This window comes from Tympanuchus pallidicinctus, unplaced genomic scaffold (assembly GCF_026119805.1).
Source record: "Tympanuchus pallidicinctus isolate F22 unplaced genomic scaffold, pur_lepc_1.0 scaffold37, whole genome shotgun sequence".
NCBI classification, from domain to species: domain Eukaryota; kingdom Metazoa; phylum Chordata; class Aves; order Galliformes; family Phasianidae; genus Tympanuchus; species Tympanuchus pallidicinctus.
Genome location: NW_026294755.1, coordinates 1900258 through 1923503, shown reverse-complemented (window position 1 = coordinate 1923503; position 23246 = coordinate 1900258). Strand labels below are relative to the sequence as shown.

At 46.8% G+C, this 23246-nt stretch overlaps 1 protein-coding gene across 1 annotated transcript; it reads left to right on the top strand.

Moving 5' to 3' along the window:
* Nucleotides 1–1713: 1713 nt before the first annotated feature.
* On the top strand, nucleotides 1714–23018 carry WNT3 (Wnt family member 3). Its single transcript, XM_052699525.1, has 4 exons — nucleotides 1714–1793; nucleotides 15138–15379; nucleotides 20857–21122; nucleotides 22391–23018. Exons 1-4 carry the CDS (start codon nucleotides 1714–1716, stop codon nucleotides 22868–22870), a joined length of 1068 nt encoding a protein of 355 aa, XP_052555485.1. The 3' UTR covers nucleotides 22871–23018.
* Nucleotides 23019–23246: the final 228 nt, after the last annotated feature.

Sequence of the window (23246 nt, the reverse complement as noted above, 5' to 3'; positions counted from 1 at the left end):
TCTTGATTTATAAACTGTAGTGACAAGAAATGGATAAAGAACACTTCTTGTTATTCTTGATGGAAAGAAATATCGCACCAAGCCTTTGATGATAGGGAAATCCTCTTTCTCTGGGCCCACAGATGCTCCAACCAATCATTTAATTCAGATTTCAAAAGCTTTCCCAAACTGAATTTCTGCCCTGTTTTGGATCCTCCCCCACCCATCCTATGGGATGCCAATGACCTGTGGTATCATCTGAGGTATCAAACTACCATCTCCCTTTTTCTTTTTTGACATCTTAATGGCTGAAGTACTTTCATTCATTACTTTCAATCACTGTTCTGTCTGTGGAGCTCCAAAGCATCGGCCAGGTCAGATTCTTGCTGCAAATCTCAAAACTCAGACAGTGAATTAAACCTGTGCCCTCAAGCTCCCATTTGAAAATCATTACTTAATTAAACCAAAGTGTTTGAATTCAGTAAAACATCGCTGGTGTTGGGGAAGAGATTTGCTGGGACGCTTTATAGCTAGGCTCTATAACTTTCAAAGCCATGAGATGCATTGGGCTGCCCAAGATCTTGCACCTCTGCTACAACAATTGCCCTGTACAAAATTGATTTGCCAGCACCTCATCTCTACATGCTTATAGACTGGGCAGCTCCATTGCAATGGGGCTGTAATGGCTGAGAATTCTATAATTTCAATTCAGGATATACTATGATTCCACAATTCTATGACTCCAAACCAGGATATTCTATGGTTCCATGACTCTGTGATTCCAATTTAGGATGTAGGAAGATTCCATGATTCTACGATTCCATAATTCTGTGATTCCATTATTCAATCTATGATTCCATGATTCTACAGTTCATCTTTTTGCATCCAGAGTTGCACTTCACAAGAAACTGAATAATGGGACATCTTCACACTCTTGACATGATTTTTTTTCTCAAAAGAAATCCAGGCTGCCATTGCCTCCTTCCTCCACCCATCCCACCCCACAATGGGCACTGCAAAATTCATTTAAAGTTTATAACCAGTTTTGTCCACACGGCTCTGATCAACACATGGGTAAAGGAGGATTATTTTGCCTCCCTGGTGCTCCTGCAAGGGTTAATGCTCACATCCCTCTAAAGAATAAGTTGTCTACCTCACCCCCACCATGAAATTAAGCGCAATCACAGCTGCCCTCCATCCTTACCTTGCGACGTCTTGGCCAGAAGTCTGTGCATCCTGAGTTTCTTGGGGGAGGGGGGGGAGGGGGGAAGGAAAAAAAGGGGAAAAAAAAAGGAAAAGGAAAAAAAAAAAAAAAAGGAAAAATCCACCACCAATCCCACAGCCTTTTGCAAAGATGGTTTGTCGGTGGGAGCGAGGAACAAAGTTGTGGGGTGGAGGGGGAGGAGAAGATGATTGACAGCGCAGAGGGAGACTCATCCCTCACCTTGGGCCATGCGGTCTGATTGGCTGCCGGCTGACATCCCCGAGCCCTGCACTTTTTAATAGACGCTTTGGGATGATCTACGGGGAAAAGGCTTGGAGAGGTGTGTTTCTGACAAGCCACAAAGTCATCCGCACTTCAAGGGACTTTGTTTCACTCTTTTTTTCCTTTTTTTTTTTTTTTTATTTTTTTTTTTTTTTTTTTTTTCTGGAAGGGGGGCTGTTCTTCATTCTGACACTTCATGTTTTGCTGAAAACTTCGCGGCGATTTTCCCCTTGCACCAGCGTGGACTGATGGATTACCACCTGCTTGGATTAATTTTGTCTTTTCTCTTCAATGGCACAAAGGTCTTAGCGGGTTACCCCATTTGGTGGTAAGATTCCTTCCCCCCTTTCCCTCTTCCTATGATTGATTAATGAATTAATTAAATTATTAGCTATGGGATCTGTGTGCATGCACGGTTCTTTTCACCCCGAGCCGGCCGTGATTACATGTTCAATTCTAAGCTTAATTTCTCCAGATTCTCCTGGTAATTAATGAAAAGTTTGGGGGTGATTTTTAAAGGGTGATGCCTACATTTCCCCTTGCGCAAATGGAGTCTTCCCCACCACTCTTAATTTCTCCATTTTCGTCACTGTAGCGATAGGCATTTGTTTGAGATGTTAAAGGATGTATTTTTTATTTCTTGTGCAAGAGGAATTTTGGCTGTTGCGTGGCTGTTTCGCAGCTATTTCCTTCCTTTCCAATAATCCTCCAAAAAATAATAATAATACTAATACTAATTCTATTTTCTTTCTGGCCACTGCAGTTTTTTTGACTTCTTTCTCTTCTTTTGTTGCATTCTGTTCTGTGAATTTAGTCCAGCAAATGATCTGAGAACGCAAATGGCACCTGAGAAAATGTTCGTTAGCAAAATTCCTCCAAGATGGGTTTTGTTCTTTCTAATTACAGAAACGTCACTTATTTTTTGGCACTGACAGTGATAATAATGAAAGAATAGGTTATATCTGGTAATAAATAACCTGAGTTACTTATTTTAAAAATAAATGTAACGATATGAATAAATATATTTGCAAAAGGAAGCAGTTAAAAACAGAAAAGAAATAGAGAATAAAGCATTTGAAGTCCCTTAAGCAAGCAATCGCATAACAGAATATTTCAGTTAATTTCCCTCTTTATCATGTAGGATTTTGTCATTGGAATATATCTCATTAAGTTTCTGTGTGTGCCAAGTGGGGGCTTTAGACCTAATGATCCACAGAGCAAAGAGGGAGAGGTTGGAATTGGTGCTATGGAGATCATTGGGTTATTTCTGTCTTTTTCCAGAAAAGTCCTTTTTTTTTAATTCCTGAAGGAGGTCGTTTCAGTGCCAACATGGAGATGGCAAGAAGTAGGTGGGAGTGAACTTGGAAATGGACTGCCATGTCTGGGAGCGTTTAGGGATGTGGATGGAAAGCCGATGTTTAAAATAATCTGCTTACCGAGAACGAAAATACGCAGTTCCCAAAGAGAAAGACCAAGAGTACAATGAGAATGCTCAGGAAGCGTTTAGCAGCTCTGCAGGTTCGTGACATGGCTAAATCACAGCATGTTTTCCCAAAGAATGAAACGCCCCGGAACCGCGCGGGGCAGCGGGATTCTCTGAGTGAGAACCCAAATCTCCTGACAAAAAGGTCCGCTTTTTCTATGAGAATATCTCCATTAGCAAAATGCCTCTTCCTGTTTTCAGGAGATGGTGCAGAAAGGTGCCTGCCCCATGTCCTAGCCTTGTTTCAAATCCCTGAAGTTCAGCCCAAATGAACAATGCAGAGGACACATAAGGTGGGCAGAAATGCATGGTGCATGGCAAGCAGAGTCCATGGAAAAGGATTGGATCAAACAAGATATCCATGCTATTTTGTTGCTTGTTTGTTTGTTTTTGTTTTTGTTTTTTGCAATTATGGCTTTATCCACAGTGCCAGAGCATCTCCACTGCTTTAAAATGAGAGACCTACAGAGGGCCGAAGGGCAGGGAATGGATTTTGTGATCAGTAGTCTCCACAGTCCATTGGTCTTAGGCAGCTTTTGGCGGTGAGCCCCATTCGTTCACAGCCCAAGACATGGGGAGGAAGGAAAGATGGAGCACAGTATCTGCTCTGTGCCCTGCGCCGGGCCCCTACACCATCTGGGCTGGATGGGATAGGAAATAGATGGAGCTACCTGTGCTACTTGGCCGCAGGGCCAACTCTAACCTAACCCTAGCACTACAAAAGTGAAAAGGAACAAATGGGGCAGAGATGGGAAAAATTGTCTGTATGCTAACTGTAGAAGTGCTGACATAGAATCATAGGATTGTTTGAGTTGGAAGGGACTCCTGAGGGTCATCTAGTCCAATTCCCCTGCAATGAACAGGGGATATGCCTCCTCAGATACGTGTCAAACACTTATGCTATCCACATTGCTACTTCTAAATGAGAGATAGAGGAGATGGAGAGATGTGGAGAACTGTGGGAACACAAAACCACTGCTCTTCCTATCCCTTCAGGTGGAAGAAAAGTGTGCAGCAAGGCCATAGTTGCCATGCACAGCCTTGGGTCATGACAACAGACGTCTTAGGTGCCTCTTAGGAACTCTTAGAGGTCCAAAAAGACAACTCCAGTAAATAACACTGAATGCTCACCTCTTCCACCAGCATTATCCACCTTTGAATGAGGCAAGGATGCTTGAAGACCTCTGGCAGGGGTCTGTCCTGGGGAAAGAGGTCACATTCAGAGCCACAGGTGAAAGCAGGAGGTAAAGAACTCGTGGCTCCCGAGGACAAAATGCCAATAGATCACTTCCCAAAACTGTGATTCACATAACACAAACGTCTGTTTTTTCATCTCTAAGCAGGTGGAATGGCTTTTCCCATCGCATGTTATCAAATTCAATTCTACCCTTATCAAGAGAGTCAGGAGGCTTTGGCAGCTCTCTGAGGTTCCCAGTGGCACTGGACCTTTAGGAAGAGGCAATAGAAATTTAAAAACGTCCTCACTCATCCCACTGTAACTTCCTCCTTAGGAAGCTCACTTATGTGAAAACCTTTTGAACGTAGGTGCAGTTTGAGGTGACATGTAACTTCTTTACCTGTCAGTGTCTCACTTGTCTTTAATTGAAGATGATTGCTTTCCGTTTGAATCCTTCATTACAAGCACTATTTGATAAAGCTAGATACCTGCCTAAGGGAACCTATGCAACAGCATGGGAAATTCAGGGGTGACTTCAGGGCTATCAGTAGCTCAGAGCTCATTAACTCTGGCCAAGAGGATGCAGAGGGTCCAGCAGCAGCCCTGTGGCTCAGACTGAGCCTGGTTTGAAATGCAGTGGGTTGGCATTCGTTCAGTAAGCACATTTAGTCTCAGTTTCCTAAAGAAAATGGCTCTGGAAAAGGAGATTATGACCCAGGTAGCTCTAAAGAATTATGAATCACTTCTGAAAATACTACAGTGAAAGAATTGCAATGGGAGATACCTCTCAGGAAGGTAGGATCCAGCCAGGTGCAAATCACCAAAGAATTGCTGCTGTTGGAAAGATGCTGCCTCTGTGTAAACTGATCTACCTTAAGTCTGATCTTGGAAAGGATGATACCAGACTTGAAGACCTTTAAAGGTCCCTTCCAACACAGCCAATTCTGTGACTCTGTGATCTGACCTCCCTCTGTCTGTAGACACAGCCTAACAATTCATACCATCTAAACACCTGTTTTTCAGTGGCTGTTTCAGGGGTGAGGTAAATCTGGTGTGGATCAGCACATGGCCATAAGCTGTGATTTTCCTAAAAGGTCTGAAATGGGAAGGATTTGGCTGTATAATTCACATATCCCATGTACAAATAGTTACAGCCTAAGTTCCTTAAATTAACCAAAGTTTAATGTTAGCCTTCTGTTGGTAGACATAATTCTATTTTTTCATTATTACTACTTCTTGTTTTTTGTTTTTTCTTTTCTTTTCTTTTCTTTTCTTTTCTTTTCTTTTCTTTTCTTTTCTTTTCTTTTCTTTTCTTTTCTTTTCTTTTCTTTTCTTTTCTTTTGCTAATTTGATCTGAGGCTTATTTTGTGTCTACAAATAGATGTGGTTTAATATTATTCAAGTTTTGAGGTAATGTTACAGTAATGTGGATGTAATAAAAAGTGTCTGATAAGGGGGTCAGGCTGTATTATTTCAGGTTGTTTCCTTGAATTTTTCAGGTCAGTGGACTGTTGGTGCAGTTCTTTTGCCACCCCTGAAACTATGAAAGAACTCTGATTTGCTCAGCAAATTTTCTGTGATCAAGGAACTAAACTCTTCCCTTTCTTTCCTGAAGATGGGTTTCCTGATTTGCTAATTTGTCTTTTTTCAGTTCTCTGAACCTTTCTAGTTTTAATTAATCTTACAAATGTAATCAAGCCTCTTACTCTTTTCCCAGTAATCGGACCTTTTATTTCCAAGTGAGAAACCCTTTTCCTGAGCCACTGAGCATCACATGGGCTTAGGCACTGGCGATTTTTCCAACAGAACTCTCAGGTTTAGAACAGAAGGGGTTAGTAGTAGCTGATGATAAACCCAATTTTGTCCTGGTCCCATTTCTATGCCTCATAGCCATCCGTATTTCCTGTATCTACTACAGATATTCCATACCTCAGCTGTGCCATTCCCTATCCTTGTTTTCCACTTGATTTCCTTCCCTTGACTGTTGATGATTTCAACAGTTTGATTCTTCCTTTTATATTCTATGTTAGATTTCCAATCAAATATTTAATTTCCAACTGAATGTTGCATTGTGTTTCCTCTGAGCTCCAACTTTGGTAATAAACAGATTAATAAGTTTGATTCAAATGCATGGGATTTATGTCTGACGAGTTGTTTACGTACTACACTGAGTCTTTACATGAATGGTGGTCCCTTACCATGATGTCAGCCATCACTCAGCCCTTGAAATCTTATACCAGGGTGTAAGACCAAGGTAGGCATGGTGGTCTCCCCCACCACCACTCATACGAACATACTTAACTGCTCATTAATAATTACTTTCATTCAGTCCAGTCCACTTGGCCTGGCTCAAAGTTGTGTAGCGGCATTCGTAACAAGCATCCATTGTTTTAAGATCTGGCAGTTATGGATTTGTATCTTCGGTGTCCAACTCTGCCTGGTTTTGGTTATGATTCCCACTTAGAATCACAGAACATCAAGGTTGGAAAAGACCAGTACGATCACCAAGTTCAACCCAACCCATCCCCACCGAGCCCAGCCTTCTCTTGGAGTCATATGAGCTCCAGGATTCTGATTAAAGCCAACATCCCGGTTCTACCTGGCAGTAAATATTGTACCACTCATAGAAAGTCCCTGTCACACCACCCAGTCCCATAGGATGCTTTAAACTCAGTTAAGCTCAATATACACAATAATAGCCAAAAAGAATGGCAGATCCCCAGTGATTAAAAAGACATTTCAGGGTAAATTTTCTGAGCAACAATCAGCCTGTTAAGAATAGATAGAATTTTTCAGTTCATGGACACCTAATCTGCACAAAATTGATACAGGTTGGGCACTTGATGACAGCTATCTTAGAGGTGGGACACGGTTCAGTGAGCAGCATTTGTGGTAGGTGGACGGTTGGATTTGGTGATCTTAGAGGCCTTTTCCAACCTTCATGGTACTTTGATTCCATGATTCTATTGTGAACAGTTCTCTGCAGTTGGTGCTCAGTGATTGACATGCAAAACTGATCAACATCTGCAAGCTCTGCACCTTGCTGCTTGGTCTCTTGTCAGATTTCTGTGGACATGTAGGTTGATTGGCAATGGAAGAGGAGATCAGATTTTTTCTCAAAACAGGAAACACTGAGAATGCCAGTGGACTTTTTCAGTCCACTTCTACATCCCAAGGTCTGTTTGCAGTCTGATCATTATGTTTCCCAAAAATGGAATACAAAATGAGAAAATCCTAGAGATGAGCCAACAGGAACAAGCAACCAGAAGTGCTGAATTGCTTCAGATAAGGAGATGATATTTACCTTATATTTTTAGCTTGTGAAAATTCAGTGTGCAATGCAGTGAGTGTAATACAGATCTTGAATGGTGATGGGAGTGTGCCTAAGGAGCTTGCTGCTCAGGATAGAAAAACCTAAGGTTGCCAGTGAGATTATCAGGCTGAAGCTTGACTTTTCACCACCATGAACCACAGGCACTAATAGTAGATCTTGTTTCCAAAAGATTCAGCTATTTTCCCTGGTACACCTGACATTAAATACATTAAGATCCAGTTCATCCAGACGTGACAGAGCTTGGTGTCTTATTCTCAACAACATCCATTCTAGATCACACCCCAAAGCATGGGACAGCTGGGTGGATGTGGTCATTCCAATCCACAGCATTAAAACAGATGTTCTTGCATCCATGCATTCAGTAAATGCTTTTTGATGGCTTCAGTGCCTCACAGTGGGTGATTTCAGACATTAGGCACCAAGCTCTTAATGGTTCACCCCTGCCAGGGGCTCTTCAAAACGTCACCCATCTGGGCCCCACCAGCACCCAGCCACGGACAGGGAGTGCATCTCAAATGAATTTCAATATCTCTCTCTGCAGTGCTGAAAATATTGCTGTGTTTATTGCGGTCACAGCCTGGAAGCCCAGATTTGCATATGCAAATCATATGCATTTATGCAAATTCACGGGTGAATCATATTATCGCAGCCCCTGCAGAATACATTCTCTCCCATGGCGAATCACTTGATTGTGCTTTCTAAATGGAGAGTGACATGGCTTTGAGCAGGCATTGCTGAACATAACATTTACATCTGATACACGGGGCATAAAGGAGCCCAGTGCCTGGACACGCACCCTCGTCAGCAACTTTATTCATGCTGCATCGTTAGGAAGAGAAGCAGAGTCCAACTCCCAGCCCTGCCCCCATCTCCAACCGTTCTGGCTAGCAAATAACTCAGAGACGAACCTTGGGAGATGCCAAGACAAAGAGGTGGAGGCAGATGCCAAATCACTTTCAAGTCCATGACAGAGCCCTGAGTCACCCAAAGTGGAGCAGCTCTCCCGAAATGGGCTCATCTCACAAAAGTGCTGTTGCTGCAGCAACACTAATCCACAGGGCAGTCGGCAGAGATAATGCGAGGGATGCAACAGCGGATTCGTCTGCTTCACGCCGTGCTCAGACAAGAGGAAATTATAGGAATTTGGAGGGATCTTCTTGCTCTGTTTTGAAGCCCTTTGTTGTGGCGACTCCTACGGCAAAGGCTTCTGACATTAGAAGGAATGTTGGCACAGCAAAGGGCTCAGGTCTAACCCTGCCCCCTGCACCCTGAGCAAGCTCATGGGCTGAGTTATATCACCATTTGCCCGAATTCCCTGCCCAGGATAGAGGAGGGATTGCTCACACAACACCACTTGAGACCCTACGCTCCAGCTGGACTGTGCACCCTGCCCATGCACTCAGGTCCTGTCCCTGATTCCTCAGTAGAACTGAGAATTCCTGGAACACTGAGAATGACAGATATGGAGGTCAGCATCATGCAGAAGGAGACTGGCGTCAAGGTAGCAGACGATATGGAGACTGCAAAGAGGGCTGACAGTAGCAAAGGATAAGGTTGTTCCTCCAAACGAGGCAGTTCCAGGGATACGAGGACTGAATGTGGCTGAGTGAAGACTGTGAAAAGGGAAGACAACTGTGGAATGAGATATTCCCTCAATAAAAAGATTTTAGGGTAGGATTTTCAACAGGTAATCTCAGGTGATAAAAGCCAGGATAGGTGTTTTAAAAAAAAAATGTGTTTGCTGAATGTTAGGAAAAAGTTCTCCAAAAGAAATGTGGTCAGGTATTGGCACAGGCTGCCCAAGGTTGTGTAGAGTCACCATCCCTGGGGGTGTTCACAAACCATGGAGATGTGGCACTGGGTTAGTGGGCATGGTGGGAATGGATCAGGGTTGAACTTGGTGAAGGTCTTTTCCAGCCTTCATGATTCTATGGTTCTATGATTTTATGAGGACGATTCAGTTCAATTTTGGCTCAGCCTCCCGACTTTGTAAATTTGAGATTTGGCTTCATCAATTCCCATCTCTGTAAGGACAGTTCCAGAGTGGGGGGAATATGGAGAGGAGAGAGGAGAAATGAGAGACAGCGATGAGCACAACCTTCCTGCCCAAATCAGGGCCAGATCGAGTGGGTTGTCTGGTACCCTGTTCAGTTGGGTTATCACTGCTACCACTTCCCGGCCCACACAGAACTGCATAAAGGCAGAGCTGAACACTCAGCTGGTGGACTCCTCCATCTCCATCCATGGTGTCGTAGTCAAATTCTTCCTGAGCGATGAGAAATGCATAGTTACAGCTCAGAGCATTCAAGGATCCCAAAACAGCTTTTCTGAAAAGCTTTGTAAATAGTGGGCAGGGTTCTGGTTCTATGGTTAAGGTACATTTTCCTGTGCTAGCTTGTGTGAGAAACGCCTCTTTGGCTTCAAACCACTCTTGATGGTTTGTGGACAACATTTGTGGAAATCTAAAGTGAGTAAAAGCCCTGTGTAGGCACAGCTTAAAGCCAGGTGTCTGACTGCGTGTCCAGACTGTGCTCCAGAGAACCTCATCCAGAAGCAAACAGGTAAAGTGGGTCAGTGGTTCATGTTCTAAAAGTGAATAATTTTCCATGTGTTACAAAGGGAGCCTGAGCAGCTGAGATGGAGGCGTCCATAACAGATTTCTTGCCCCAAAACACCATGATGCAAAGCTGCCTTCTATCGAGCCCAACCTGTCCTATGGACCATCTCAACCCAGACGTAGCACTTTCCTTGGCTTTTCCTAAGCCTCAGGCAGTTCCCACCAGCACACAAAATCACAGAATCATTGTGGTTGGAAAGACCACTAAGAGCATGCAGTCCAACCACCTGCCTGTAGCTCCCATACCATTTCTCAGTCTGCTGAGAATATTCCTTTGAATCTGCCATAGGTAAATCCATGTCGGCAGTTCCCAGACTTGTCTGTGATGTGTTTGGACGTGGCTTGAAGAGGATTTTCTCCATAATCTTCTACATACTGTGCTGTAGTTTTCCAAAAATAACTACTGAAGCTGGTGTGCCAGATCTGCTCCAAGTTTGCAAGATGCAGTGCTGACCATGCTCAAGGCTACCCAGTGGGTAGACCTTGGGCCAGCTTCACCTTGGAGTTCTACAGTAGTCTGAGGGTGAGCAGAAGGCATTCCCAAACATAAATGTCAGTTAACCCAGAGAAATCTGCAATAGTACCTATTCAAAATCCTTAGGAACTTGGGTAGCATACATGGAATGACACAGTATTGTCAAGAATGTCCAATATGGGGCATAAAAGGAGATTAAGAAAGGAATTATATTTACATATTTTAATTATTCTGAGAGTCAGGTTTATCATTAGCATGGTTGGAATAAATGATCTTAGTGTTTTTTCCAACCTTAATGTTCTATGATTCTATGAGTGGGCTTGGTGGGGATGAGTTGACGGATGGAACTGATGATCTTGGAGATCTTTTTCAAACTTAATTGTATTATGATTAGAAAACACATCTGCCTGAGGAGACCAGCCTTGGTAATTCCAACCTTGGTAATTCTTGCTTTTCCACTTGCCAATTTGCTCCTCATCCTCCTCTCTCCTTCTGGCATCCCAGTGTCCAGGAAGACAGATTTTTCTGTCTCTAAGAACTGCTGGGCAAAAAAAAAAATCCACAGGAAACAAAGGAACTTTCCTTGGTTTGAATTTAAGGGAAACACTTCTGTCTCACCATGAAGCATTGAGAGGATTTTCAGCAAGGTCATTTTGGGAACACGGCACCCTTTCTCCATCCCCTGCACAAGGGGCACTGGGGTTCATATGTGGGCTGTAGTTATCACACTGTTTCCAATTACTGAGCTGACTTTTAACCCAGAGGACAGAAAAAAACCCCTCTCGGCAACCATTGCATTTGATCTTTTTACCCTAAGGGTGAGAAATTCATTCGTATTGGCTCAAACAGAAAATCATAGTTTGGATTTGAAGACACACAGTGTTAGAGAATCTGCAGCAAGTGTCGAACATCTGCCTTTTTCTTCTACACTCGTGCTTTGCCTTTTGCTGCTCTGAATTCCCACTCACCAGCCATTGTCTCGCCCTCTTCTGCTGCACAGAAAGTCTTAATCTCACTGCTCCCCTCACTTTAACTCAATAATCTCTCAGAAGTCTTTCCAATAGACCAATCAAACTGTCAACATAAGCCACTGCCTCAGCTCACTGCTATTGCTCTTTTGTCCCCTCTCCATGTTTAACATCCGATTTACAACAAGGAGGAGGCTTAAAACACTCTATTTTCTGCAGCTTCATGTGCTCTTGACTGGATAAGACAGCACACACTTGGCCAGAGCTCAATGATGGCAACGGGAATACAAAACCATCCTTAGGATGGACAGCAGCAAGACCCTGTTGGAATTACTTTTAGAGGCATTCATCGCCCTGTGCCTTCATACAGCTGTTGGGCTGTGGGGATTTGCTGCCTCTACAATTCTCCCAACAGCTGTGCCAATGGGAACCTTTGGGTCCTACAACCCCATCTGCCCCTGAGGCATTGCCATCCCCAGCATCATCCTAGGCAACGGGGTCCAACTGAACCCTACAAACACCCCTCACTGGAGGCCTCCATTTTGATGACAACCTGGCCCAGGGACAGATCTTCCAGCAAAAGAATTTTTCCTAATGCCAATTGAACTTCCAAGAGCTTGGCGCCATCAAATTTACAACTTCATCACATGGAGCTGTAGGCAGTCTTTAGCCAGTCCTCAGCCTCCTCTCCTCCTGCCCAGTTCTCTCAACCTCTCCTGCTGCACCACGTGCTCTCAGTCATCACAATCACATCTATTGGGCACTGCCCACTAGGAGACAGAGTTTCTGGTCTCTTGCCACCAACAACAAGAAGAGGGAACAGTAATTCCCCTCAATGTGCTGAGTCCATATTGGGACAGTAAGTGATGTGCCTTGTAGATACTGAGAGCAACCACTGCCTGGACACAAACCAGTCATAGAACGTTGAGGTTGGAAAAGATGTCCAAGATCACCAAGTCCAACCCCAACCCATCCCACCACCTCCACTGGCACAAGTCATTCAGTGCCACAATGGCATCAGATGGCACCACTGGGATATTTGCTATCCCCACAGATTATCTAACGGCCAGCATGTGTGATGGAAGGGAGCATTACATGCGAGATAAGCAATAAGTATAGCTATTGTCTGGCATTGCTGGCACCAGCGTGGACTGCCTACTCAGGAGCAACTGCAGAAGGAGATGGTTCTGCTCCAGAATTAGGGTTCTGTCACCAGGATCTTGCCCACAGACACCAAAGTTTGCATCTCTGTGGACCCCATCCGACATCCAAGCATCCCAGCTGTTCCTTCTCTGGATTTCCCTTCTTGCCATTTTCTACACCCATTGCCATTCTTATTATTCCTGTCTTCCTAGGATTAAATACTTCAAGCAATTCAGCTTCTGCAGACTGCCACAGTGCACGTCTCTTCTTGCTTCCTCTGTTGTCCATCCACTACTGGTGCTTTGTCCACATTGCCTGAATCAACCCTTTTTAGTACATAAATCTGCCATATATCGACATGCTTTTTTGTTTCTGCTGCTACGTCTCTGTCAACCCAGCATTTTCAGACCAGTAGGGCAGTACTCTGTCACAAGGCTTGTTCAGTCCTCAGGAGATTGGTTGGAGTGCCCATGGACATGGATCCATGAAGACACGGAGCTCATGGCTTTTCCTCTCCTGGGGGTTTGGACAGCCCTGGAGTTGGTATTGAAGCTGAGGTCAAGCATCCAACATTGAGTGCTCTGGACCTGTTTGATGCAGAGCTTTGGAAGGACACTTCCTTCTCTCCATCCCTTCCCAACAGATGCGAAGATGAGAGAATTTAGCAGTGCAGCAGTTCAGGTTCAACCAATGTGCCAGCAATGCTCTGGGTTGCTCCTGCATCAGTGCAGGACTTCACGTCTCTGGGGACCAAGAGGGATTGGAACACCTTGAGCTGTCCCTGTGAGAGAGCTCTCAGATGGTTCTTTCCCTCCTTATACACAACCACAGTGTTGGGAGTGAATCTGGGTGAACATTTGCATTTGTAAGGGTTTAAGGAGAGTTTCTGGACGCTCTACAGAAAAGATCAAAACTCAAGGCACGTCCAGTAGAGATTAAATAGTTGGTGATTTATGAGCAAAGGCATGAGATTCACCTATATTAGGCAGTTCACCAGCAAACTGCATTATTCCTTATTCTAATTTTGTTGTCTTTCTGCCTATTCATTTGAGACCCGGCGTTTCTCAAGCTCATATGTGCATATATATTGCATGTTTTTACTTGCAAAAATATCCCTCATGCTGCTCTTGATCTTTAGACAAACCCAAAACTTTGTGTTCACAAAGGGCTGTTGTCAGCGAATTATGAGAATTTAAAAATATTCATATTCTGCTTGACATAATATGCTTTAGCACAGCTCTAAACTGGCCAAATCCTGTTCTTTTCAAAGAGTTTCAGGTCAGATTTCTCTCAGTATCACAAATTTTTCCAAAATTCCAAATGGAAGATGAGTTTGTTTGGAAAATAGGGGAAAACAGTGAAAAACAGGAGAAAAGAAGGGAAAACAAGGAGGGAAAAAGAGGGGAAAGAAGGAGGAAAGAGAAGAAAAGAGGAGAAAAGGGGAAAGTAGAGGAGAAGAGCGGAAAACAAGGGAGAAGAGGGGGAAAAGATGGGAAGAGAGGGGGAAAAAGGAGAAGGATGTAGGAAGAATGATCCCATCTGGTCTGCACAAGACCATTTCCTCCCAGGGTTCCTAAACCTCATCCCCAGCCAATGGGAGACACGGAGGTCAGCCGGATCCCAACTCTGCTGACTCCAGGGCTATTGGAACAAAAGGAGTCGCTGGCCTGACAGACAGTGTCGGGACTCCTGAGAGATTTAAGGGATTAAGCAGAGAAAGAAAAAAGGGATTTCCCATGTGTTTGCCATAGGCACTCATGCTCCTTCTGTAGTGCACCGTGCTCGTACACATGCACACAAAGGCACACCAGAATGTGCCCCTGGCATCTCAGATCCAGATTTGGAACAGATTTTGTTCCATCTTTGTGTCTCAGGAGCTGCACAGGGAATTGTCGGTCCGTGGGTCCCAGGAGGTCAGAGCAGAGCTGCAGCACCCTGAGCCTGGGGGCTTGGGGTAGAGGGGGACAAATGAGCCCTTCTTCCTGGTATTTTCTCCCCCTGCTCTTTTGAGGACACTCATCTGTTTGTTTGACATCTGGAGAAATGATGCTGGGAACTGGCTGAGGTTTGTAGAGCATCGATGCTCCTGTGCAATCTTGGCATTTGAGCTGGGCATCAGGATCACAGATTCACAGAATCATCAAATCATTAAGGTTGGAAAAGACCTCCAAGATCACCAAGTGCAACCACCAACCCATACCCACTGTGCCCATTCATATCGTCACAGAATCATAGAATCATGAAGGCTGGAAAAGGCCTCTGAGATCCCAAGTCAAACCCCAGCCCGGCCCCGCTATGCCCACTGACCGTGTTCCCCAGTGCCACATCCCCACAGTTCTTCACTATATCCAAGGATGGTGACTCCACCACCTTCATGTTCCAGTGCCTTTTTTCTTCCTAAAACTCAACCAGAACCTCTCCTGGCACAAGCGCCAGCTGATTTCCCACCACTCACCTGCCCTCTCTCCTTCGCAGGTCCCTCGCTCTTGGCCAGCAGTACAGCTCCCTGGGGTCCCAGCCCATCCTCTGCGGCTCCATCCCCGGCCTCGTCCCCAAACAGCTCCGCTTCTGCCGCAACTACATCGAGATCATGCCCAGCGTGGCCGAGGGGGTGAAGCTGGGCATCCAAGAGTGCCAGCACCAGTTCCGAGGGCGTCGCTGGAACTGCACCACCATCGATGACAGCCTGGCCATCTTCGGGCCTGTCCTGGACAAAGGTAAGCAGCAAAGTCAGGGGCTTGGGAGGCAGGCAGAGCCCTGGCGTCTCATCCCCACTTGGCTTTCCAAACACATATTCCCGCTCCTCTTCATCTTTTCCTACTGAATGCTCATCTTCCTAGATCCACCAGCCAGGTACTCTGGAAACACACAAAAAGGATGGAAATCCCAACACCCTGGGCATTACACTGTGAAAAGTGAGGTGTTGGGTGTAGCTGAAACATTAGCCTGCAGCCAAATGCGGTCTGAGATGAGACTGCTGGAGGGCTTTGGTGTCAGGTTCCACATCTTGCATGATTTCCAGTTAGGAAACCAAGATCTCAGATAAAATAGCACACCCATGAAACAGAAACATACAGTAGGTAAAACTTCCATTATATCCCATCATACCCCATCCTACCCATCCCAACACATCCCGACTCATCCTTTTCCATCCCACCCCTTTTCATCCCATCCCAACTCAGCCCATCTCCTCCTCACTCATCCCATCCCATCCCATTTCATCTCATCTCATCCTATTCCATCCCATCTCATCCCATCCCTTTCAATCCCATCCCATCTCTTCCCATTCCAGCCCATCCCATCCCATTTCAGTGCTAATAGTGACTGTAAGATTCAATTCCTTTGTGCTCTGTCAGGATGATTTTGAGATAACTGCTGTATTTACAATCAAATAATTTGTCACAAAGCCTTTTTACACTGTAACTTGTTGCCTAATAAATACATGTCCTAAACGTCAACACTTACAAGATCAGAAGGTTTTAACTTTCCTTAAAACTATTGTAAAAACTTTAAGCACATTATGAAAGAACTATTATAGCACTCAGGCACTGAAAAAATCTCTCACCACCACCTCTGTCATCATTAAAGCACTAAAAATTTGGACGTGAACGTCCTCCCCTTAATGAGTAAACTGAACTTTGAATTTATGAAGAATATTTTAAGATTCTTTCAGCTGTGGGGACTGGAGCAAAGCCCCACACGCAGACATGTCTCAACATCTCCATGCACTCAGAGCTGACAAAGTAAAATATCACCTCTAGCTCTGAAATCATCCTGACAGATGGAGAAAAATCACCGGGCACGTTTGGTGTAGAGTTTTCCTGATCAAAAGATGAGTTATCAATGGAAATGCTCCCACTGGCGGGCTGCTGAACACCAACCCATGGAGATCAACCTGGTTTCCATCCATGTGCCACAGCCCAACCCAAAATTCCAGCTTGTGGGGGTTTTGCCGTAGCTGGTGAGCCTTTCATTTCCTAAGGCCACTGATCAGCTTTCTGCAGGTTTTCTTTTTTGCATGTCTTTTCTACCAAAAAAAAAAAGAAAAAAAAGAAAAAAAAAAAGAAAAACCAACACAACCCCAGAATCTGGGGTAAGATCATGTTTTTACAAGCAAATCCTCAGACGTGATTTATACTGCAGGTGTTCAGTCTGGGGCAGCTTTAGGACAAGGAGGAAGGAAAAACCTGCTTTCCCCTCTCCTCCCTCCCTTCTCTTCTTAAAACAAGGTCAGCTTTTATGAAAAGATGATGTCTCTTCCTGCCAAGTCCTATACCAAAGCCAAGGCTGAGCCAACAGGAGGCTCAGGGAGAGCTTATTGCTCCCTACAACCACCTCAATGAGGTCATAGCGAGATGGGGTACATCTCTTCTTCCAAACAGCAAGCAATAGGACAAGAAGAAATGGCCTCAAGTTGAGCCAGGGGAGTTTGAGGCTGGATAGAGTCCCCATCCGTGGGGGTACTTAAGAGATGTGTGGGGAAGTGCTTTAGAGGTTGATGGTTGGACTCGACGACCTTGGAGGTCTTGTCCAGCCTTTATAGTTCTATGAGTGGTCGTGGTGGTGATGGGTTGGGATTCAGCTTGGTGATCGTAGAGGTCTTTTCCAACCCTAATGATTCTGTGAGTGGTCACGGTGGGGACGGGTTGAGGCTGGACTCAATGACCTTGGGAGTGTTGCCCAAACTTTGTGATTCTGTGATTTAGAAGTGGCGCTGCCAAGTGAATGATCAGAGCTGATGACCTTGGAGGCCCCGTCCAGCCTTAATGACTCTACGATTCCATGCCATGAGCAGCAGGGATGGGTGCTTCTCCCTGATCCTTCGGGGCAGCGCTTGCTCTCCCTCCCCAGGTGTCACCAAGGTGCTCCTCAGCCCTGGGGCAGCTTGAGCCCATTTCTGGTGGCTGCCATTTCTGGTGGCAGGGCCAGGTGCAGGAGAGGCAGCTGGGCCTGGGCTGCCATTGGGGTCCTTGTGCTTGGCTAAGCCCCTGACACGAGCAGTGAAAAGGCAGACCGCACCAAGATAACCCATGGCTTTTCTCAGCCATGACACTCGCAGTCATTTGCATCTAAACAGGGGTGTGTGGGATCAGGGGCTGTCTTGATATAAACTCAACAGCTTAAAGGGAGGGGGAGGGAGAAGAGAGAGGGAGAGAGAAAAATAAGCTTATACCGATGAGAAAGAGCTAAGCTTCCTCCCCTACTGTGAGGCAGGGCGAGCGATACCATCCCAGCACTGCGGTCGTTTCAAATTGCTGCACCATTCACACGCCCTTTAGCCATTCTGATCCGGTGGCGGGGGGCTGGGGAGAGCCATCAATAGGGATTTCCCAGCCCGGCTGGCGGGATTGGAGGGTGACGGCAGGACAGGGGAACATTGCCTCGTTGCTACGAGGTGCTCCTGGGGAATGCCAGTGCTCTGTGCCGTGGGTACGCTGGCCGGCGGAAACATTCAGCATTATGCTGGTAATACAGTGTGACACCGCGGGAACAATGGCAAATTGAGTGTCCCAGCAGGTAACGGCCCGGCTGGGAGACAGTCGCAGTGGTGCACTGTCAAGATCGCTCTAATCCTCCCTCGCCAGCCCCTCCCCTGGTTCTGGGAACTCTGCTCCCTCATTTCATCTCTGGGAAATTCTCCCGGCTCCTCGCCCAGACCCAAGGGGAGAATTTCCAGGCGATGCTGTTGTGTTGGCAGCTCATTCCCTGCCCCAACAAGGGGCTGCCGTGGGCCGGGGTCAGGCGTGAAGCAGGGTGGGAGCAGAGGGGCCCGTGTGCAGGAACCCCACCGCCACCACCGCGCTCCTTAGGGCGAGCCCTACAGAACGTGCCTTCATCCCATGCCCACTGCTCTTCGACCCCGCGGTGGAACACGATGGCATGTCGGCAAGGAGAGGGGCTCGTGTCCTCCCCCTCTGTCCTGGTTTGGGGCCAGGACGGCTCACCAGCCCATCTAATTTGATCTGCTGTAGACCGCGGCCCACCCAAATAGCTTTTGTCGGGCTGAAAAACTGGAGTTGGAGCAGTGATTTTCAACCTGTGGCCCCACAGCCCCCATTGGTCCCTCCCTCAGTAGATGGAGGCAGGGTCTCCAGGGGGTATTGGAGCCAGGGAGGGCAAGGAGAGAAGAGTTTGAATTAAAGAAAGTGAACAACACAGCACCGCTCCCAGTCGTAGGGTTTGGGTTTGGGTTGAGCCAGGAGTTGGACTCTGATCTTTGTGGGTCCCTTCCAGTTTGGGATATTCTACCATTCCATGGCTCAATCACAGAATCACAGAATCACAGAATCACAGAATCACCTGGGTTGGAAGGGACCTCAAGGATCATGTAGTTCCAACCCCCCTGCCTAGCAGGGCCACCAAACACACACATTCAGATCAGGTTGCCCAGGACCCCGTCCAACCTGGCCTTGAACACGTCCAAGGACAGAGCATCCACAACCTCCCTGGGCAGCCCGTTCCAGGGCCTAACTACTCTCCTTGTGAAGAACTTCCCCCTAACATCCAACCTAAATCTTTCCTCCTTCAACTTGGATCCATTTCCCCTAGTCCTGCTGTTGTCAGCAATGATCCAATGATCCAATCAATGATCCAAGGCAGCCCAATTTCACCTTCAGCCCTTCCAGCATCCAGGGAGACAGGCCTTCCACCCATCCAGACAGAGCATTTTGAGACAACCCTGGCACCACCATGAGGTGACAATAAATCCAAGGACCTCACAATAGGGAAGCCACCATTTATTTGCTAGCTCGGGAGTGTACAAGGCCCCCCTTTTCCATCCTCTAAAGCTACGTCGTGGTCTCCAGTGGCTGTTGGTGGCCCTTCCCAGTTATCTGCATTCATTCTCCATACTGACCCCTACCCATGTTGCACAAGGGATGCAGGGAAATCAGCCCTGCATTTCATTCTCCATGCCTAAGTCTTGACGGACTGAAGAGCCCGGGATTTTTTTCTTTTCCAAAAAAATGCTCTGCAATTTCAACCAAGAGCAGACAAGGAGAACTTCAACAGAGCTGTATTCCAACATAGCATTGGGTTTTGGTGCTTCTAACATCTCCTAAGTTTGGCTGGTAGTAGTAGTAGAAGAAAATCTTCTTGATGCCAGATGATGATTTGAGTGTGCTAAAGAGCCACCCATTATGGCACTTCGGCTGCTGCCATCCAAAATGCCCATCATTTCTGGGTCACAGAATTGACTGGAGAAGAGGAGGTCCTGAAGGCCATGGCCGTGGGTGGAAGAGGTGATGGACAGAGATGCTCCAGTTCAGCAAACCCTTCATCTTTTTGTAGGTCCACGCACGCTCTCATCCCTAGCTCCAGTCCATCCAGCCATTCTGGGCAACTTATTTATTCCCATCTTCAGCATTCAATGCTGGCAGGAATTTGTCTGTTGAGCCTGTCAGAATCCACTCACTGCAACTGTGCACATGGAGCATGCCAACAGCCACAGACAAGAGCTTTGTCTGCTTTACCACACTGAAGTTTCACCTGCTTTGATTTCCTACAGGATTATTCACTAATTAAAGAGCAACTGCAAGGTTGATTTGATGGCTAACAGCACCCATTGCTGTGAAGTAACTTGGTTTAGTTTAGACACATCTAACTGTAATTAATAGCTCTTAGGCTTTGCTCTGCCATGGTCCACACCGTATCGTCTGAAGCCTTTCCCCCATTTCTGATGCATAGCAGTTACTTGTAGGAGTCTCTGTTCACTGCAGGGGAGTTGGACAGAGGACCTTCTGGGGTCCCTCTGGCTCCAATGATTCTACAATTCTGCAATTCTATGGTCCTACTTGGGTTGATGGTTGGAGCGGATGATGTCTTTCCAACCTTAATGATTCTACAGGTCGATTCTTCATCTCTCTTGGCCTGAATCCCTGTGTCCTCTTTGGGTTTCCAGACCAGAAATTATGGAACGTAGCTACAGAACCCATGACTGGTGTGAATTGGAAGAGACCTTCCAGGTTGTCTACTGCCACCACTGCCATGAGCGGGGACGCTTCCCACTAGGCCAGGTTCTTTGTTAGTCACTCTGGAAACTCTTTCCTTAAGCTAGAGTCACACTTTAAGCCAGGTGTTTCAAAGGGCAGTTCAGAGAAAATAACGCTTTGTGTCTTACTGAGATTTTGAAGGAGGCTGGGAAGGAACGAAGCATTACTTGGCACGTAACCGCGTGGGTTCTGCTCCTTCCCAGCCACACGAGAGTCTGCGTTCGTCCACGCCATCGCGTCAGCCGGCGTCGCCTTTGCTGTGACCCGCTCCTGCGCCGAGGGCACCTCCACCATCTGCGGCTGTGACTCCCACCACAAAGGGCCTCCAGGAGAGGGCTGGAAATGGGGTGGATGCAGCGAGGATGCTGACTTCGGGGTGTTGGTGTCCCGGGAATTCGCAGATGCTCGAGAGAATCGTCCGGATGCGCGCTCAGCCATGAACAGACACAACAACGAGGCTGGGAGGACGGTGAGTGCTCTGCAGGCACCAAGCTGCATGGGCAGCCCGTGAACGCAGCCTCAGTGAAGCCCTGGTGTTCTCCTGAGGTCCCTTCCAACCCCTAAAATTCTGTGGATAGATGCACAGATGATTGGAGCAGCTCTCCATCACACATATCCACTGAAATGTACCCAGCGGAGGTGTTTGCGCCTCCCACCAAAGCTCCCAATCACAACCGTACCAGGATGTATTTGGAAATTTGCTGAAAAAGCAGCGAGTCATCGGCACGGCTGGGGGGGGAGGTGGTGGAGTCACTGTCCCTGGAGGTGCTCGAGAGATGTGGGGATGTGGCACTGAGGGAGGTGGGCAGTGGGCACCGTGAGGGTGGGCAGGGCTGGGCTTGTGGAGCTTGGAGACCTTTTCCAACCTTAATGATTCCATGCCGTAGCCCAGGCTTTCCAGACAAAGCTCAGCTCAGATGTCTGAATCCAGTTGAAAAAAGGCTTGGGATCATAGAATCATTAAGGCTGTGGAAAAGGCCACTAAGGCTGTCTAGTCTACCTACGTACCACCAGCACTGAGCCATACCTGCTAGGTACCACATCTTCACACTTCTTGAACGCTTCCAGGGACGGTGACTCCACCAGCTCTCTGTGCCAATGCATCACCACTCTTTTGGAGAAGTTTCTCCTAAAATTGAGCATGAACCTCCCCTGGCACAACTTGAGGCCATTCCCCCTCATCCTTTTGCTGTTACCTGGAGCAGAGGCCAACCTCACCCCACCACAACTTCCCCTCAGGCAGCTGTAGAGGGCAGCGAGCCTCCTCCATGTAATTATGAATGAAAACACCAATTAACCAATGGATCCAGTTATTCACAAAGCAATACGACCTCACACATGCAAAGACTGAGCAATCTAGCCCTATCTAATGACTATCTCACTCCAGTATTAAAGTAAGGAACCATTAAAGAACACATCTTTCCTTAACCCATTTCGTGTCAGCATACGCTGAGACGCTCTAGGATGGGACATGAATAGCTGCCTTCCTAGATAAATTAACGATACCTTTCAGGGGAGGCTGGGGAAGAAGGTGGTAATTGCTGTATTTTAAGCGTGGACAACCATTTAGTCTCCAATATTCTGTGTAATTTGTAACAATAAAGAGGAGGAGAAACACTTCCTGCCCTTGAGGGAAGTGCCGTAGTGTGAAGTGCCCACTTTAGGATCCAAGTTAACCTTTTAAAATAGAGAACCCAAGGAGCGCGATCCCCGCTGACTGTTTTCTCTCCTGGGCAGACCATCCTGGACCACATGCACCTCAAGTGCAAGTGCCACGGGCTCTCGGGAAGCTGCGAAGTCAAGACTTGCTGGTGGGCACAGCCCGACTTCCGGGCGATCGGCGATTACCTGAAGGACAAATACGACAGCGCGTCCGAGATGGTGGTGGAGAAGCACAGGGAATCCCGGGGTTGGGTAGAAACTCTTCGGGCCAAGTACGCCCTTTTCAAGCCGCCGACAGAGCGGGATTTGGTTTACTATGAGAACTCGCCGAATTTTTGTGAGCCCAACCCAGAGACGGGCTCCTTCGGGACAAGGGACAGAACCTGCAATGTCACCTCGCACGGCATCGACGGCTGCGACCTGCTGTGCTGCGGCCGGGGCCACAACACCAGGACTGAAAAAAGGAAGGAGAAGTGCCACTGCATCTTCCACTGGTGCTGCTACGTGAGCTGCCAGGAGTGCATACGTGTCTACGACGTCCATACCTGCAAGTAAACGCTGCAGGTCTCCAGCTGCTGGGAGGCTGATCCAGAGCGGGGCTTGGGGCTCTGGCCCCAGCAGGGCAGCCTCACGCTTCACAGGACAGCATAAAGAAACCCGAGTGCTCTTGGCCCTACCAGCGCTCCCTGGCCACATGTCTCCATCTGGGGCTGTGTTAACGTGGTGCATTGACCCTTCCTGGCAGGCTGCTCCACAGCAAGGACGACGCAGCAGAGTTCCAGTGCCAATTATCACGTGCCAGTGGTTTGACACAAGTGGCATAAAAACGTCTAAAACGTCGAAGCTGCATTTTCTACTCGTTCATTTCTTTGCCCATGGGAAAGAGAAGCACATTCTCCTGAAAGAGCAATAAAATGGGTGAAAGACCCCT